The 18,689-nt window shown below is 39.3% G+C and overlaps 1 protein-coding gene across 5 annotated transcripts in view; it reads right to left on the reverse strand.

Annotated features, from left to right (window-relative positions):
• The window catches only part of COL25A1 (collagen type XXV alpha 1 chain), a 425,450-nt gene that overhangs the window by 142,821 nt on the left and 263,940 nt on the right, over positions 1–18,689 (reverse strand). For all 5 annotated transcript variants that reach the window (XM_043513316.1, XM_043513314.1, XM_043513315.1 and 2 more), the window contains exons 6-7: positions 6,479–6,505; positions 6,288–6,314 (exon numbers count right to left, since the gene is read on the reverse strand). In XM_043513316.1, coding sequence (XP_043369251.1) covers positions 6,288–6,314; positions 6,479–6,505 — 54 coding nt within the window. The remainder of the gene's footprint in view (positions 1–6,287; positions 6,315–6,478; positions 6,506–18,689) is intronic.

Here is an 18,689-nt window from a genome sequence, read left to right on the forward strand (position 1 = left end):
AGAACCAGCTGCTGGCTTACGATTTTTTGATCTGATAAACAATAAATCTCTCATGTATCAGGAGTTAATGACAGAAGCTGTTTATTATGTCATTTGCAGGAAGATGATAGAAGACTGATTAAGATACTGTGCTATGGCTGATTAGCCTCTGCACATTCACCTCTCAAAGTCTATTTTCATTAATTAGGCTTCAAACTCTGCTTGGACAATAAATCCTTTGCCATCTAAAGGTGGCAGAGTTCCTTAAGTAAAAGTCATTATGAAATCTTCAAAGGCTTTGCTAGTTTCTAATCTAATAATTTTAAATTGAAGTGGAGTTGAACAACTGGAACTGAGCAGTGGCTCAGTACCAGCACTTATTCTAATAGCCCACAGGCTAAAATACATCAGTTTTAATTTTCAATGTCATGACTCAGTATAGCAATGCAGACCTCTACAGTCATGTTGTGAAACAAGCACCTTCCACAAAATGGAAATTAATTCAGGAGACTTACTAACATTGAGCCTCTTACACTTGTGATTGGAGGAATTCTAATTCTGCAGGTGACCAAAAAAATCTGGTTCAATCAGAATTTTTAAAATAAGTAACAAATTCATAAGAGGTTAGATACAAATATACACGGGCAGAAAACAAACTTACGTGAGAAGATCAAACATTTAGGATAGGACTTTCAAAAGGGCTCAGCACTGGCATATCTCTAGTCCTGTTGGCGTTAACAAGGCAGGCCAATACTGAGCACTTTTGAAAAATCCAACTCCTAACAAACATTAGCCCCTTTAAAAAAAAAAAGTGGAAAAATACCCATAATTCCATGAAAAATGCAAGTCTCTGAACCTCCAAACAATGTTTGCAGGATTTGTACCCTCATTTGTAATACTAAAGAAATACTTGTGGCACCTTAGAGACTAACAAATTTATTTGAGCATAAGCTTTCTTGAGCTACAGCTCACTTCGTCGGATGCATTCAGTAGAAAATACAGTGGAGAGATTTATATACATAGAGAATATGAAACAATAGGTGTTACCATACACACTGTAACAAGAGTGATCACTTAAGGTGAGCTATTACCAGCAGGACTGCGGGGGTGGGAACCTTTTGTAGTGATAATCAAGGTGGGCCATTTCTAGCAGTTGACAAGAATGCCTGAGGAACAGTGTGTGTGTGGGGGGGGGGGGGGGGAGGGGGGGAATAAACAAGGGGAAATAGTTTTACTTTGTGTAATGACCCATCCATTCCCAGTCTCTATTCAAGCCTAAGTTAATTGTATCCAGTTTGCAAATTAATTCCAATTCAGCAGTCTCTCGTTGGAGTCTGGTTTTGAAGTTTTTTTTGTTGAAGAATTGCCACTTTTAGGTCTGTAATCGAGTGACCAAAGAGATTGAAGTGTTCTCCGACTAGTTTTTGAATGTTATAATTCTTGACATCTGATTTGAGTCCATTTATTCTGTTATGTAGAGACTGTCCAGTTTGACCAATGTACATGGCAGAGGGGCATTGCTGGCACATGATGGCATATATCACATTGGTAGATGTGCAGGTGAATGAGCCTCTGATAGTGTGGCTGATGTGATTAGGCCCTATGATGGTGTCCGCTGAATAGATATGTGGACAGAGTTGGCAACGGGCTTTGTGGCAAGGATAGGTTCCTGGGTTAGTGGTTCTGTTGTGTGGTGTGTGGTTGCTGGTGAGTATTTGCTTCAGGTTGGGGGCCTGTCTGTAAGCAAGGACTGGCCTGTCACCCAAGATCTGTGAGAGTGATGGCTCGTCCTTCAGGATAGGTTGTAGATCCTTGGAGAGGTTTTAGTTGGGGGCTGAAGGTGATGGCTAGTGGCGTTCTGTTATTTTCTTTGTTGGGCCTGTCCTGTAATAGGTGACTTCTGGGTACTCTTCTGGCTCTGTCAATCTGTTTCTTCACTTCAACAGGTGGGTATTGTAGTTGTAAGAATACTCGATAGAGATCTTGTAGATATTTGTCTCTGTCTGAGGGGTTGGAGCAATGCGGTTGTATCGTAGAGCATGGTTGTAGACAATGGATCATGTGGTGTGGTCTGAATGAAAGCTGGAGGCATGTAGGTAGGAATAGCGGTCAGTAGGTTTCCGGTATAGGGTGGTGTTATTATGACCATCGCTTATTAGCACCATAGTGTCCAGGAAGTGGATCTCTTGTGTGGACTTGTCCAGGCTGAGGTTGATGGTGGGATGGAAATTGTTGAAATCACGGTGGAATTCCGGAAAGGGCCTCTTTTCCTTGGGTCCAGATGATGAAGATGTCATCAATGTAGCACAAGTAGAGTAGGGGCATTAGGGGACAAGAGCTGAGGAAGCATTGTTCTAAGTCAGCCATAAAAGTGTTGGCATACTATGGGGCCATGAGAATAAATGGACACAAATCAGATGTCAAGAATTATAACATTCAAAAACCAATCAGAGAACACTTCAATCTCTTTGGTCACTCGATTACAGACCTAAAAGTGGCAAATCTTCAACAAAAAAACTTCAAAAACAGACTCCAGTGAGAGACTGCTGAATTGGAATTAATTTGCAAACTGGATACAATTAACTTAGGCTTGAATAGAGACTGGGAATGGATGGGTCATTACACAAAGTAAAACTATTTCCCCTTGTTTATTCTCCCCCGCCCCCCCACACACTGTTCCTCAGGCATTCTTGTCAACTGCTAGAAATGGCCCACCTTGATTATCACTACAAAAGGTTTCCCCTCCCCCTCCCGCCCCGCTCTCCTGCTGGTAATAGCTCACCTTAAGTGATCACTCTCGTTACAATGTGTATAGTAACACCCATTGTTTCATGTTCTCTATGTATATAAATCTCTCCACTGTATTTTCTACTGAATGCATCCGACGAAGTGAGCTGTAGCTCAAGAAAGCTTATGCTCAAATAAATTTGTTAGTCTCCAAGGTGCCACAAGTCCTCCTTTTCTTTTTGCGAACAGAGACTAACTCGGCTGCTACTCTGAAACCTGTCATTTGCAATACTGTATCTCTGTCAATTGGAGATGTGTTATATAGGGCCTTATTTTCAAACCAGTAAGCATACTACTGTCCACCTATCTTGTGCTTGTGTGTGCGCAAATCAAGTAAGGTGAACTTCCACAACTCTGAAATACTGTATTTAATTTCCACCCTAATAATTTCAGAGTGATTTAACCAAAGAGCATCTTTAAATTTTTAAGATCAAAATAGGAAAATTGAAAAAGGGGTGTATCTGAGGGTTGCAAGAGATGTTCTTGTCTCAGGTATAAATTATGAGAGAAGGTGATGATCTACATTTCACTGGGGATTTTGCAAGCTTCAGGGTCCCATTTTCACCCTGGCAAATCTCCACTTTTTACTTTGGTTTCTTTTACTAATGAAAGTGCCTGAAAGAAGAAGGTGGCTGTTATAAAGGCTAAGGGATCTTTTGAATTTTCAAAGCCATAATAATGGCTTGGAGCAGTAAAACCTTTGCTATAAGCAAGTCTGAGCTTCAAGAACATTTATAAAAAGTTTCTTATATAGCAAAAAAACCACAGGCTCCATATCTCCAAAAGATGAGCTAGTTTAAAAGTGTCCAGGACTTTCAGGTACAGTAACCAGTCTATTTTCAGACTTTTTGAATGTAAATGTTGATGTCATTCCAGTATCACTTTCAGGAAGAATAATTCTGGGAACAATAGAAAACAGGATAGTGGCACCCACCACAAAACCTATGTTACATACGAAATGATATAAAACATACAGAAAAATAACCAAGGAAGGAACAAGTGGGTATAGTTTCATTTTGGTGCATGATGGATTTACACCAAAAACTTCCATTAATTACACATGTCTAAGCCCCTGGCAATGCAAGTTGAGCATATACATCCTGAAGACAGTAATCAGAAAAGATAACTATTGTAGCATGAAAAATAAAATAGTAAAAAGCACTATCCTAATATTTACACTTGAAAAATCTGAGGAAAAAGAAGGAAAAGCTCCTGTAAAGCATATCCAAACTCATTTTGAGAAAGATAAGGATATGAGAAAGGAGACTCTGAAAATTATTCAAATGATATCTACAAATTTCTTAACGAAACTCTTCAATACAGTGTAAACTAATTAAACCTCTGATGAAGATTCTTATGTTCTTATTCTTATACCCCCAGAGGTACAACGCCCAGCCGCTCTCAAGAAGCATGATCTATAGAACAGGATACCCTCTCCCAACTCTGCATCTCCACTCCTGATCTGTTTTTACTATTCAGTCCTGCATCTGAGCCAGTCTCTCTGACATCTCCTGCAGGTTGCCTTGCTGTCAATTTAAACTTAACATGTTTAAAGCTGAACTCTTTGGATCTGATTCTTCTGTACCTTCTAGCTGCATTGCACTAGTCTAAAGTCTAACTAGACTTGCTAGCCCCAGGACTGAAGAGCTGTAACAATGGTATAAAGACACTTTCTTCCCTTCCCCTCATTCTGGATTTGTGCCAAGACTGCTGGTCCAGTCTACAGAATCTGGGCCCCTTTCTCCACTCCCATGGCCTCTCCAGTCCTCCCATTCCCTGTCACCATTAACACTTCCTCCATTCTCGCATGACTTGGGAGCCATTTTTGACTCTACCCTCTATCCTGCCACACCCAACCATGCCCTTTGCAAATCTTTTCATTTTTTACTCAACAGAATTTTCAAGCATCAGGGTGTTCTCTCTTTCCATCCTGCTAAAGCTCTCACCCAGGCCCTGATGATCTCTAGGCTTAACTCCTGCAACCCCCTTTCCTCAGGTCTCACTCACACCTGCTTTTGAATTCCTCCATTGACAACTCCTTCTCCACCACATCAAAATTCAAGATCCTTCTCCTCAGCTTGTTAGGGCCTTTCTCAACTCTGCCCTTCCATACATCTCTCTCTTGTACCTTCCTGAGATTGTTCCTTGCCACTTTTGCTTTCCTAACAATGCCAAGCTTGAATGCCTGTATGTTCATTTCTCCCACCAGCACATTTCCACTGTCTTCTGTGCAAAACCCCATGCATAGAATACCTCTCCAAAGTAGTACAGAGACGCTAGCCTGCCCTCCTCCAGATCCCGTCTTAAAGATTCACTTTTGCCATGTTGCCTTCAGCAAACAGCCAGCTCAGGTAGATAACCAGTGAGGATTTCTGAGATCTATTTTAGCTACTTCTATCTTATAATTAAAAAACAACTTTAAATGATTTACAAACATTAAGTTGTGCATATAATCATTCTAGGTAACAATGTGCTGCTTTCACCATTATTCTTGTCATCCTTCTTCATGCCTTTAGTTTTTTCCTTCTCTTGTTTATCTTAAATTAGATTTTAAGCTATTAGGACTGGGAATGCAGTTTTCTAATGTCAGCACATCACCAAGCATAATGGGGCCTGACTGGGGCTTCTAAGCACTACTGTCGTCACAATAATATGGACGCGTAAATATGTTATGACTTTAAAGATTTCTCACTCACAGTAAAATTAAAATATATTAACTAATTGACAGAAAACGTGCCCTGGCATGAGAAAATATATAAACATGCAACTGAACTGAGCCTCTGCATCATTAGAACAATATGTCCAAATATTTGTATAATGAAGAACGGATGTAAAGACAATGAACTGGCACTACCAACGTAACAATTTGTTCACCATTGTATTCCTGTGATTAAAACAAACACAATATTTAACAACTAAAATAACACCACAAGGAATGTGTTATGTTTACATCACTAACTCTAAAATTTGCTCTGTTTCTAACTGCTTGGGGGAAAATGCTATGTTTAAGAGACAATAATATTATTCTATTTGGTACATGTATGTAGGCACAAGAACTAGTCCATGAATGTGCCGTGTTTTTATAATTCTCTAAATAATGGATATTTAAAGAGAAACTATAGAACCAAATTTATTAATAAACCCCAAATGTCCTCTGCATTATAGGAGTCCATGCAAGACCTGAAAGATGGCTGGGAAAACTAGAAGGTTTACTCTGGCAAACCAAACCAACTCTTACACAGCAGAGCAAAATCACTGTCAAATGCATTTCCCCCCACTAGCAGCAGTTGTATATTTTCATATATAGTAATGTATGTATGGCTATTCTTACTCAAATGTTTCCCAGAGACTATTTGGTTATATTTGCTGTCCTGCAGACGCTTACTACAACATGCAGGGTAAATGCAGCTAATAAGCATGATTAGCTAAGACACTATATTGCATTTAGTTTTGCGCTAAGGACTAATAGCTTACTCAGGGAAGGGGAAGTGCAACATTTTTTTTTTTTTTAAGATGCTTACCCGAGGGCCCTGATCACCTTGATCTCCCTGCAAAGGGGAAAGATGAGATGATAGTTTTAACACAGCATCTGTGTGCTACCCAACTCTCTTACATAATTTCACATCATACTGTGTCAATATAAACTATGTGTTCAGTTAATACCAGGAGGGGTTTCCATTTTTTTGTAAGTGTTGACAGTATGCGTACTCACCTTCTCACCTTTTGGACCAGGAGGGCCCTGAAAAAAAATAGAAAAAAATTGACAAATTATTGATGCTAATGAAGTTCAATGATCAGTTACAGGGATACAGTAAGAAGCAGGTCTGAACGATCCAGAGATCGATCCCTAATATTATGATTTCTTACGGTTTTCATTCCATAAGCTGCAGGTATTTTAGGGACAGGTTCTGCAAAGATTTAGTAGCAGGTGTACTGGGGTTACTTCTGTTGAGTTGTGCACATGGTTTTCAGTGGGACTACTCACAATAGTAAAAAACATGAGTGAACTCCTAGCAATAACAAATGGCAATGGCAAAACTCCCACTGACTTCAACAGAGCCAGGATTTCATCCTACATCTGGTAATAAGCGTTTTCTAAAACAGTAAAACTTTTTACCAAATATGGCTAATAAATCTGTCATGTATTCTGGCAGCCTTCTTAAATTAGAAAAGTAAAGGAAAATTAGATTAGGAAATCTAGGAGCGTAGCAAGTCATGTTCAGTGCAGTGGCATACTGTGAGTGGTAGAGGAAAGTGAGCTCTTCTTTATCAGAATTCAGTTTGATATGACTTTTCAGAATGAAGGATAATTATTTTAAAAACACCAGACAAACAAAATGGTGTAGTGGTGATATCAGAGTGGCACTATAGGTTCTTTCATTATTCTCTGTTGTCTGAACAAGTTCCCAACTTCTGTGTTGTGCAACTGTCCAGAATCAACTTTCTAGACCCAGTTCTCAAGCTATGGTTTGTGGCTCACTTGCTGGTAGTCTGCACAGAACTGGCAGATTAAATGGTGCTGACTCTGCCTACAAGTTTCCAGCTCCTTCTGAAGATGTCCAAGTGTTTCAGTGCAAAGAAGAGTATGGGCACTGGTAAAAGCATCTGGAAACAAAGAGGACAAGCCCAGTCTAGCTGTGTTCAATAGGGGCCATAGCTACAAGAGAAGGAGAGGAAAAAAGCACCACTACCAGAGAGCGGCACCACCAGCAGCATAGTTAAAACTAACTAACTATCTTCCTAATGCTACTTTTCCATGTAAGCAAGCAGTATAACTGCCAGAAGGATTTTTCATAATCACAAATGGGAGGGGAAGTGGTTTGCATGACTTGCAAATGGAAGAAGTGGCCCATGAAACACTGTCTATTAGGATGCTGGCTACAGCGCAAAAAGCTTTGAAAATTCCTGTGCTAGCCAGTTTCTGGTGCATTTTTAAGGGTTCTCCAGCATGTAGGAGAGCCCCTTCTACTACACCTTTTAAGGAGATGCAATGTATGTTAACTTCTGCAGCTGGCCATCTCTTCTGGCTGGTGCAGGGGGGGAATAATCAAACTCTGGCCTCCTCCTTCCCTTCCCATTTCTCCTTTGGGGCAGCTAGAGGAGTGGAGCCCTTGCACTCAATTGAATACCATGACTGTTATTGTGGCCCTCTCCCCCTTGTATCCCCACACAGAGGCTGGACACCGTCCCTCCCTGAAGTTTAAAAAACAAGTTAAAGCACAGATAAACTTGTGATGAACATTTGTCTGTGTGCATCCACTTGGTCAACTTACACACTGAGGTTCACATGCCAAACAGTTAAAATTGCATGCAGAATTCTGTATTCTGTGTCAGCAACTGACCCCATGAATGCTTGTACTGATGTGACTCAGAGGGATAATAATGCAGCACATTTTCAGCAGGCCTGCTTTAAAACATGTGAATATATATATTAAGCTTGCAAGCTCTCAGACTAACATATATCAACATTTACCAATAGTTACTGCAGAATAGTGTCTGAGAGTATACCAGGTGTGTAGTAATTGTTGGCAAACACTGACTTTAAAATGGTGACCACTGAACCGAGAATACAATATTGGCTGTGGTTACATTCCATTACCTTAAAAAAATAATCCTTTAACTGACCCTCGACGACCCACCAATTGTGCACTATAGCTAAGGGACCAGATTCAGTAACGCTGTATATTACACTCCCTGTGCCAGTGAGGCCTCTGCAACCCAAAGGTATTCAACTCAGTTTAAGGAAGGGCGAGGCATTTTACTGCCACTGCACTCTCGGGATTTCTGTTGGTGGGGGTGGAATGCAGTTATTCACAGTCTGGTTTCAACAGAAACTCCACTGGCAGAAACAGCTGAAGGCATGGTACAACTGTTGCAGCTACTGCCCTTCCCGACCAGTGCCACCCACTTGTTGGGCTCACAGGCATGTAATTAGTCCACTATGACACAATTAAGGATGCAGTCAATTTGCACCACCACGACCTTCTTCCCAGGAGACATGCTAGAGCTCTGGGAACATGAATGTGAATCCAACCTATGATTTTTAATAGAGCTGGTTCTATTATTTGTTTCAAATAACTTATCCAATGATTTTTGCCCTCTTTTCTCTTTGTAGATTATCCATGAAAAAACCCTGATTTCTGTGAATAAGTTAATTATTCACAATTGTCTGATGGCTCAAATTGGTTGATGTGAGTATTTGCTTTTTGCACAATATGGCTAGTTACCCAAGTCACGCGGTATTGTTTCTGTTTCTTGATTGGACATTTTATAATTTAAAAGAATGCACCTTTCTGCTTACAAATTATCCAAAAGTATTCATTAATGTTCAACAAATCTACTGTATGAACAAATAAAAATATCTTTTCAAAATGGCCACAAGGATATTTTTGGTGTGAATACTCTCACAAAGACTTGTACTTTTATTCACAATGCTTTTGCTTTCTTGCAAATAAAAATTAGCTCTTGTAAATACCAGTAAAGGGAATCAGTGGCATTTCATTGTAAGAATATTCAAGTAATATTTTATGGCTGTATTCACCCAGCTCTAATTTTTGAGAATACCATTTCCATTGTTTTGGGAACTTTAAAAAGGAAATCTCCAACCCTCAGCCTTTGACATCTTCTTTCCATTTGTGTGGAGAAATTCTCCCAAGGTTTTATTGCAGGTTTTATTGATGTGTGTGTTCAGGGGAGGGAGGAAAGGCTGTACGGATTTGGTATGAGGCAAAGAGATGTTTGTGGAGGTGGGGTGAGAGTTGGGGACTGGTTTGTTTAAAGGAGGGCAAGTGTTGCAGGGGGTTTGTTTTTCCCCAAAACTCTGTTCTTTCTTCTTAAGAACATAGATACAAAGAACTGAGTGAGTTAAAAAAAATGCTAATTTCGAAGGCTGCAACAGAGACGTCTTGCCCTTTTCCAAAGGAGCTTTCTGTGCTTTCGTCTGTGAGATGGCAGAGATCAGGCCTCTAACTGCTGCACAAATGTGAAAGCATTTTGTGTCCGTTATGTGAAATGTCTGAGGTCAGAACATTTCTGAAATAACTTTAGTGTGTTTTCACTGGAAACAGAGGCTCTTTTCTCAAAGAGTAATTATCTACTGCAGACTGCCATACATTTTCAAATACAGTTTATAGCCTCTTTGGCATAAGCAAGGCCTCGTAAATCACAAACACATGCAAAATTTGCATTCATAATTAGGTGATAAATACTGCTCTTTTTAAAACAGGGTGTTCCAAAGCAGACTGAAAGGCGTCCAGGCACCTGCCAACTAAGAACAAAGCTGAAGTAAGGGTCAACTATATTTTACAGCTGTTGCTGCCCCTGAGTACAGACACAAGCTACATTTATACATTCAGGATTAATGGCAGGTGCTTCTTTCTTGCTGTCTTGACTGCAGCCACATTTCCATTCCTTTGTCACATCCTTGTTATTATAAATGGGTATACAAGGAGTGGAAGGTCAGGGCAGTGTGATAATGGACAGCATAAGGCCTAATCTTGTAGTCTGCATTCAGACAAGATTCCCATTGAAGATTATGAGAGAATTATCTGAGTAAGGTCTGCAGGATTTAGCCCATTTAGGCTGTATTTCATGGCACATTATCTAAAAAGTGCTAATTTTTTTTACTTTACTCTACCGTGACAGCTATTTTCCACATGTAAAAGTGTTCTGATGATCATAGTAGCAGCGTCTTCTCAACAGCCAGTATTTAAATCAAACAATTTAAAAAATATATTTGATTGCGCATTCTGTTATCTTCCAAACTAGTCCAACTTTTCTTTAAAAGTATAAATACAACCACAATCTTCCCCTCATTATAGACCCCAACTTTAATCTGCATAACATGTCTCTGCATTAAGAACTAGTATACTGTATATTCAACAAAGAAGTCTCCCAACTTTACTCTATGGTCTGTCTCTACATATGATCTGTTTCTGTACAAATAGTTAAACAGGACATGAAATAATGAGTGAGGCTTAATAATTTAATAGAGAAGATGTAGAGTGTATAATGTAGCGTGACACCTGACAGATCAAGGATACCCATGAGGAGGCGGTTTAAAGATATAGCAATATGCCCAGGTTACACACAGAAGGCCAGATTCACAGCTGTGGAACCCAAGGTGTGGGTCTCTGGTGACAGTAAGTTCATTCCACTAGGAGCAGTAATGCAGATGTGCAAGTTACCAGCAGTCTCCGGAGGCCAGAGGTGATTGGCACAGGCTATGAACTGTGTTCAGTAGCCTGTGATGATACAAGGTCAGCACAGGCAGTGCATCCACCAGTGGGGCTTCTAGGGAACCCCAACTGTAAAACAAAGCTGTTCTCCCCACTAGAACCACTGTGGAAGGGGCTGATAATACTTTTTTCCCCCTTCTCCTCTTTTCTACCCCTCAGCTAGCTTCCTCTGTGAGCCCCAGCAGAGGTACCAACTTTCTAATGTGCCGGGGTGTGCTCGACTCCTGCTATGCCCCACGTCCCGCCCCCACTCCACCCCTTCCCCCAAGGTCCCACTCCCACCCTGCCTCTTCCTGCTCCTTTCCAGCCCCTCCCCCCAGAGCACCCCACCCTCACTCCTCCTCTTGCATGCCGTGGAACAGCTAATCGCAGAAGGTGGGAGGTGCTGGCTGGGAGGGGGAAGAGCTGAGCAGGGGGGCTAGCGGTGGGTGCTCAGCACCCACCATTTTTTCCCTATGGGTGCTCCAGCTCTGGAGCACCCATGGAGTAAGTGCCTATGGGCCCAAGGAGATCCCTGCACATGTAGGACTGAATCCAGCTTGCAGGATTAAAAATATCTATGAATTAAGGTTTCATTTTTAATTTTGGACAAAATAACCCCACAATGATTTTGTCACAGAATTACAATGCATACTGGGGCCTAAAGGAATGTTTAGAGGTCAACTGTGGTCTTCTGGAGGGTGCCCAGGATGAAACAGAATTAAAGAACTGACTACAAACAAGAGACAGCATCAATGCAATTGCAGAAATGCAACTGATTAGCCAACTAAGAACAAGACACTTTTTAAAAATTGTAATATGCAGGTTAGATTAGCCCAAGCCAAGTCTTACAGTAAACACACAAACCCAGGATATAACCCAAAGTTGTTCCTTAACCTGGAAGAGTTATCAGGCAGCTTCTCATTATTGATAAACTGCCATTAAATCATATTTTCACAATTATATAAAAGCATAACATTAACCTAGAGTTTTTTGCTATTTGTTTTTTGAGGATTTTATTTCAGTGATGGAAGGTAGTTTCTGTACGTGAGGAAGAGCCATTTCACTATCAAAGTATTGATACTTCTTCCTTCACAATTTTGCTCAGAACTATCAGCTGCCCCGAATTACAGGAGATTTCCTTGACTTTGAAACTAAAATTTACATAAAACTCATAGAAACCCAGCAATTATTGTAAAATATCATAGGATTGGATATGCTGAATTATGAAATGTGATGTTATAGAAAGTATTAAGAAAAGAGTTACAAAATCTTTTTAAGCTTCCTGCCCTATTATTTTTCTCGTTTCCCTTATGAGTCCAGGAATGTTAAGCAGCATGGTTTTGGACTTCATTAAATTTGGCCATGTTTGCAGACAAAGGGCTGTGCTAGCTGGCACACAATGCCAACATCTCACCTTGGATCAAATTTACTAATGCTCTCCAAAATTTCCAGTGCATTTGTAGAGCTTCTTCCTCTTAACCAGTGCTACCTCTATCCCGTTTCCTGGACATGTTTCATTCTCCCCTCTGGGATTCTCATAGCTTCTCTTGGATCATAAACAATGTTGTAACAAATTTTGCTTAACTCTCTTCCTCTGCACTACAGTTTCTTTTTGTGACATCTTTCTTCTAATACAGAAGAAAAGAAGTCTTCAGATTTGACATAATTTGTACCTGACTTAATAATCAAGAAACACTATGAAAGTGTGCAAAAAGTAAGATGTAAAATCATTGTACATAACATATCTTAGATAAACAATTCAGTCTTGTAATTTACTTGTTGATGTCAATGTTAACCTTAACCTGACATTTATTTACACCATCGTATCCAGAATGCAGTGATATACACTGCTATGCAAATCACATAGGTTCTTAAACTGCAGGTTAGAAAATATGATCTATCCAAGAGGTACCAGGAAAGTGAAGACTTACATTATAATAGCACTGATTTACACATGTATATTCACTTCTCATGCAGAGTTGGGGTTGAGATCAGGATTTGCAGCCTTACAATACTGCCCCAGATGTCTCAGAGAACTACAGTAGCCAGTGGTTCACCACAGAACTCTTCCACAGTGCTTCCAGCCACCCCAATAGTCAGGAATCAAGCCAGAGTATGAAGTTCAGATTCCCAGCATGTTAGTGCATTGTGCTATTGCTATATGTCCTTTGAACACATTATCCTTTATCTTGCATGCATTTTCTTTGTTTAATCAATACAGCTGTCTTCCTTTTCGCTACATGCTTTTCTTTGAAAAATCACAAACCTTAGTGCGAATAATACTTAAAATAAAATCCAGCATACTGAAACAATATGCGTAAGTGTCCACTGCCTGGGTTTTATAGACAAAGGGTCAAATTTACCTCTAGCATAAGTGAATGCAACTCCATTTACCTCAGTAGTATTGAGCCTGCCTATACTGGCAATGTATTTGGTCCAATTTCTCTTCTTAGCAGCCCAACAATATAAACAATCAGTCAAGCATAATGACATTCTCAATCAAATTGTTAAGTCTCTTCTGAACCAGAGCTAGATGAGTATCTGCAGGATACTCCTAGACCCGTTGTGCTAGCATGACACCATGATCAAGAATATAATGGCAGAGAAAGGTACATTAGCCGAACCAGAATACGGAGGTAATTCTCTCATCCAGAATACAGTCAGACAGTTCCTGGATGCCATTTGTTGGCTAATATAATATAATGAATGTACTTCCCAGATCAAAAAATTTGAGCCATCACCTCATTTGTCATAATGTGTTTCCCTATGCTTATACTTTGCATCTCTGCGTAAGCATGAATTTACTGATACTCTTATGTATCCATGCAAATTTTGAGCACTTATGAGGATGGTTACAGTGAATTCATAAAGCCATATAAAAGATGATTGTGATAAAATGAAGATATATCTGTATTGTTAAAATTATGACAACTATCGATTAATTAATTAGTGATGGACAAACCATAGAAGGATTAGTATTTATAGGTCAGTTCAGATATGCACCCAAAACTTTGTACTGCTTAAACATATGAATCTAGTACATAAGAACAGCCATACTGAGTCAGACCAAAGGTCCATCTAGCCCCGTACCCTGTCTTCCGATAGTGGCCAACACCAGATGCTTCAAAAGGAAGGAACAGAACAAGTAATCACCAAATATTGGCAAAAAGTGCTGACTGAGTCCTTTAGACTGAAGTCATCCATGTATCCACAGAAAAAGTGCAGCATGAGTGAAGGATATCCACATTGACCCACCAACATGTCTCAACCTTAACCTGGAGGGAATACCTCACATCAAGATGAAATATCGGCCTCAATGGCCATTTCACTCCTTGGCATACCTGCTGAGACTGCCATCCATGTTGGTTTTTATTCTGGGGATGTGGAGAACTGTTCCTTGGGAAATGGAATGAAACCACCCCAGTTACACAGGTAGCTGAAGAGCTGTTTGGTGATAACTTTCAATAACAACCTATCTGAGTCATAACATCTTTAGAGACTGGCCATTCAGAGACTGAAGCAGCACAGTTGTTAATTTCCTTTTCCCTTCCTCAAGCTCATTTTGGTATCCCCTATTTGGTCCATTTTTCCCCTGCTCTGGGGATGGAGTCCTATTCAATCTCTATTCTGGAAGATGTCAAGTGGTGCTCTTTTCTTCTTCCTGCCATGTTCTCTCTCAACTGGGATTATATGTGTGTACCCATGCCAGAATTTCAATGTAATACTATATTTCTCACATTAGTGTTCACTCTGCATCTCTGTGTTCATAAGTAACGAGGGAGAGCATAATCAGTTATATCACACCTCAAGCATGGAAGGGGGGAAATGCTTTCTAATGCCCCATAACACTAATAGAAAGTATTTGTTGGAAGCCACGGGCACTTGATAGGATTCAATAGCAAGAGAAAGTGCAGTTGACTCTGGCATTGTACTTTGTTAATAAATATTCACTGCAGTCAACAGAGATTATTGAAATTCAGGTAGCAGAACAATAAATCAATCAGCTGCAAAAGCTGCATGAACAAAAAAAGGAAGAAGAAGAAAGGAATAAAAGGCTACCTTAGAATTTACAATAAAAAGGAACTAGAGACTGGACAAAGAATTATCAAAACACCTTTCCACTGAAAAATTGTGTTTATTACGGTGTCACACTCTGTTAAGCTGGAAAAGAGAGTTACAGCTATAAACAGATTTATAATTTCAGATTTCACACACCTTTCATTGTACACTAAAGATTAAAGTGGCCATGAAAGAAAACAAGAAAAGAAGGAAAAATAAATAGAACTGCTATATCTTCCAGTCAGCTGCCCGTATTAGGACTACAAATGATATAATACAAGTCTGTATTGTTTTGTGGACACTTCTGTGAGGATATCTTTACTACTAAGCTATTTTTCTCAAAAGATATGATGTTCATTTGAGCCCAGGCCTAAAAGGGCCCACTAGGTACTAACTCTGATCACAAAGCTCTGCCTTATGGAAGCAATTAATGTGGTCTAGAACTGAAAGAACACTTGGGAGAGAAAAAAACCTTAAAAGGAAGACTGATATAGTCCAATGAAATTCAGGGCTTATAAAACTTACTTAGATCAGAGAAGCATATTCTGGATTTCTTTCCTAGCACTATACAAATTAAACAGCAAAATTATACCTCCTGCCAATCAAAGCCATAAACCCTTTTTTTCCAAGGTCTTTTGAGATATAAACATACTGTTAAACCTTTTTTACATTTTTTATTTATTTTACATTTCCCTTTGCAGATTTTTCTGAACTGGCATGTTCTTCCATTTACTTCTAAAAGTACAATATGAAAATAGCTCCTTGATGAGGCGCATGAAATCTTTATATCATTTTAGGTAACTGTAGTTCACAATGTGATGTGTTATTCATGTTAGCTTAAACTTGAAAAGCAGCTATTTTAAGGCAAAGGTTGTTGTGGTTTGTCCAATTACCCAGTGGTCTGGTGAATAACCCAGTGCCTTGTAAAATCTTACTTCAGGGGGTGATTTTAAGCATCTTTTTCTTTTGGATCACAGCCTCAAACACCTTGAAGAAAATTACTTCTCCTGAGGGTATGCAAGAAAGGTTCAGAGTACAGTTGTGCAAAATATTTTGGACACAACTCTTTTTTGATGAAAAATGCATATTTGTGTTCATTGAAATATTTGCAAATCCATGTTCAATTTGTCTACTGCTTCAGCTGGGAAAAAGATTCTGAAAAAGTCAAAACAATTTTTCAGTGTGAAATGACTCTTCATTTAGAATTTTTCTTCCATTTTATTTTTTAAAAGGTTAAAAAACTAAAATTAAACTTTTGCTCAACCCAAAATGACATTTTTTCAACTTTTTGTTTTGCCAAAAAATTAAATAAAATTTTTTGTTTCCAGTTGATCCAATGCCAATTACGGCTATGTTTACACTGCAGCTAGGAAGGTGTTTCCCAGCGCAGGGAGACAGAAACACACTAGCTCTGCACTAGAAATAGCAGTGTGACCATGGTGACATGGGCAAAGGCACGGGCTGCCCATCCAAGTACAATCACACCTGGCCCCTGGGTATGTACTCAGGTGGCTGGTCTAAGCCACCTCAGCTACTCTTCTATTTTTAGCACACTTGCTCAAACAGAGGTAGCACATGTCTGGCCACCCATACTAGGAAGCACATTTCTAGCTGCAGTGTAGACATACCCTGAGACTAATGTGAACTTGTCACTATTAGTAGCCAGTTCAGGAGCAGCACTGCTGCTTACTGACATCTGTCTTTCAAGTACTGACATCCGTCTTTCAAGCTCTCTTCGCACTTTTGGGGCTCAGTGAAATCTCTCTACTTTTGTCTTTCGGGGAAAAGCATTTAATTATATCCCAAGCAGAGTCGCCTGCAACCAGGAATGGAGAAGAGCAGAACTAAAGTAAATGGTGGATTCTTAGTAACGTGAAGTCTTTAAATCTTGATTTGAGAACTTCAGTAACTCAGCGAGAGGTTATGAGTCTATTACAGGAGTGGGTGGGTGAGTTCCGTGGCCTGCAATGTGCAGGACGTCAGACTCCATGATAACAATGGTCCCTTCTGGCCTTAAAGTCTAAGAGTCTATAAACACAAGAATCCTGCAGACCACTAGGGACCTTGCATAGGTGTTGGGCAGTACAGAAAACTCTAAAATAAGTTGCTAAAAATAAAACTATGAAGCATCTGATTAGTGATGAGGGTCATCTGTCACTAACTAAGCGCTGAGCACTGGTCAAGATTAAAATGTCAATATTTACCAACATTTTCACAGCACAGTATCTACTGAAATAACTATATACTAATTTATGGTATGTCGACTTGATAATTGCGACCACTGCACATTTTGTTCAGATTTGAATGACATTTTTCAAGACTGGTTTTCCACAACCTGAAAACAAGATTTAGTTATTGAAAATACTAAAAACAATGTCTCATGCTATCTGCTATTAAATGTCAGATGCCTCTTTTGAAGAATTTTGGGCCCAGTTCAGCTCTGAGTTACATAGGTGTAAATCCAAATGACATCAATAAAAGTTGCACTTACATAACTGAGCAGAATTGTGAACATGGCGTTAAAAAGTACAGTGAAAACAATTGGTTGTACAGCCACATTGAAGCACATTAGCATTTGGCTTTTAACATAAGCATTTAAAAATCTGGGGGCCAAATTCTGCTCTCAGTTTCACCAAGGCAAATCCAGAGTAACTCTATTTACTTCAGTGGAATTACTCTGGATTTATCTTGGCATCAATGAGAGCAATATTTTAACCTATGCTTGTACTGTATTTTTTATCCCAAATTTTACATTAAACTACATTACAACACACATTCATTCTTTCAAGGAAGCAGAAAACCTAAGAAAGATTTAGATTTCCTTTTAGAAATGTCTACAAATACAACTATAAAATGCAATTGTAAAAGAGGTGGCAGGTTATATTATATAAATCATGATTGGTTAGACGAGCAATAGCAGTAAAATATTAATATGAAGCCATAGCTGTGTAAAATATTGCCCAAGGGATAGAAGAGTTTCTGAGATTGTAATATAATCTCCATACCCTAGGAGTGAAAGAATTATTTCACAGTCTAGGTAACTTTTTAATCCTTAGGGTATGCTAAAGCTTGGGAAAATAACACGCAAAAATGTTGGAGTGAAATTTTGCACCATTGAAATTGCTTTTTAAATTTTCCTGTGAGACTTTATGTTTCCTCCTTTTCCATGCTACCTTGCACATCCTGTAGGTCCTCAAATAGTTTCTCTGTCCGCCAATGTTGTTGCAACCTTAGACGTTGTGTAAACAAATCATAACATCTTTTTAAAACAAAGTACATTATGGATGTTTATTAACTGTGGGTAATAAGAATTGTAGAACTTTACATAACCTAAATCCATCTGAGGCAAATTACAGTCCAGCAGAACACTACAAGATATCTAAACATCCCATCTGAGTCATGACAAGATAGGCAAAGTCTGGAATTCCTGGGGTTCTATTTCTGGCTCTGACATGGATCCGTCAACCCTTGCTCACACAAGTAAATCAGCTGAAGTCAATGAGACTATACATATAGTAAAGCCTACTTGTGTGAGTGATGGTTGAAGGATCAGTCCCTTAATGTCTCTGTATCAGTTTCCCCCTCTGCAATAGGAGATAATAAAGACATACTTTATAGAAGTATTTTGAGAATTAGTTAATATTT

The sequence above is a fragment of the Dermochelys coriacea genome, chromosome 4 (assembly GCF_009764565.3).
Source record: "Dermochelys coriacea isolate rDerCor1 chromosome 4, rDerCor1.pri.v4, whole genome shotgun sequence".
NCBI lineage: Eukaryota > Metazoa > Chordata > Testudines > Dermochelyidae > Dermochelys > Dermochelys coriacea.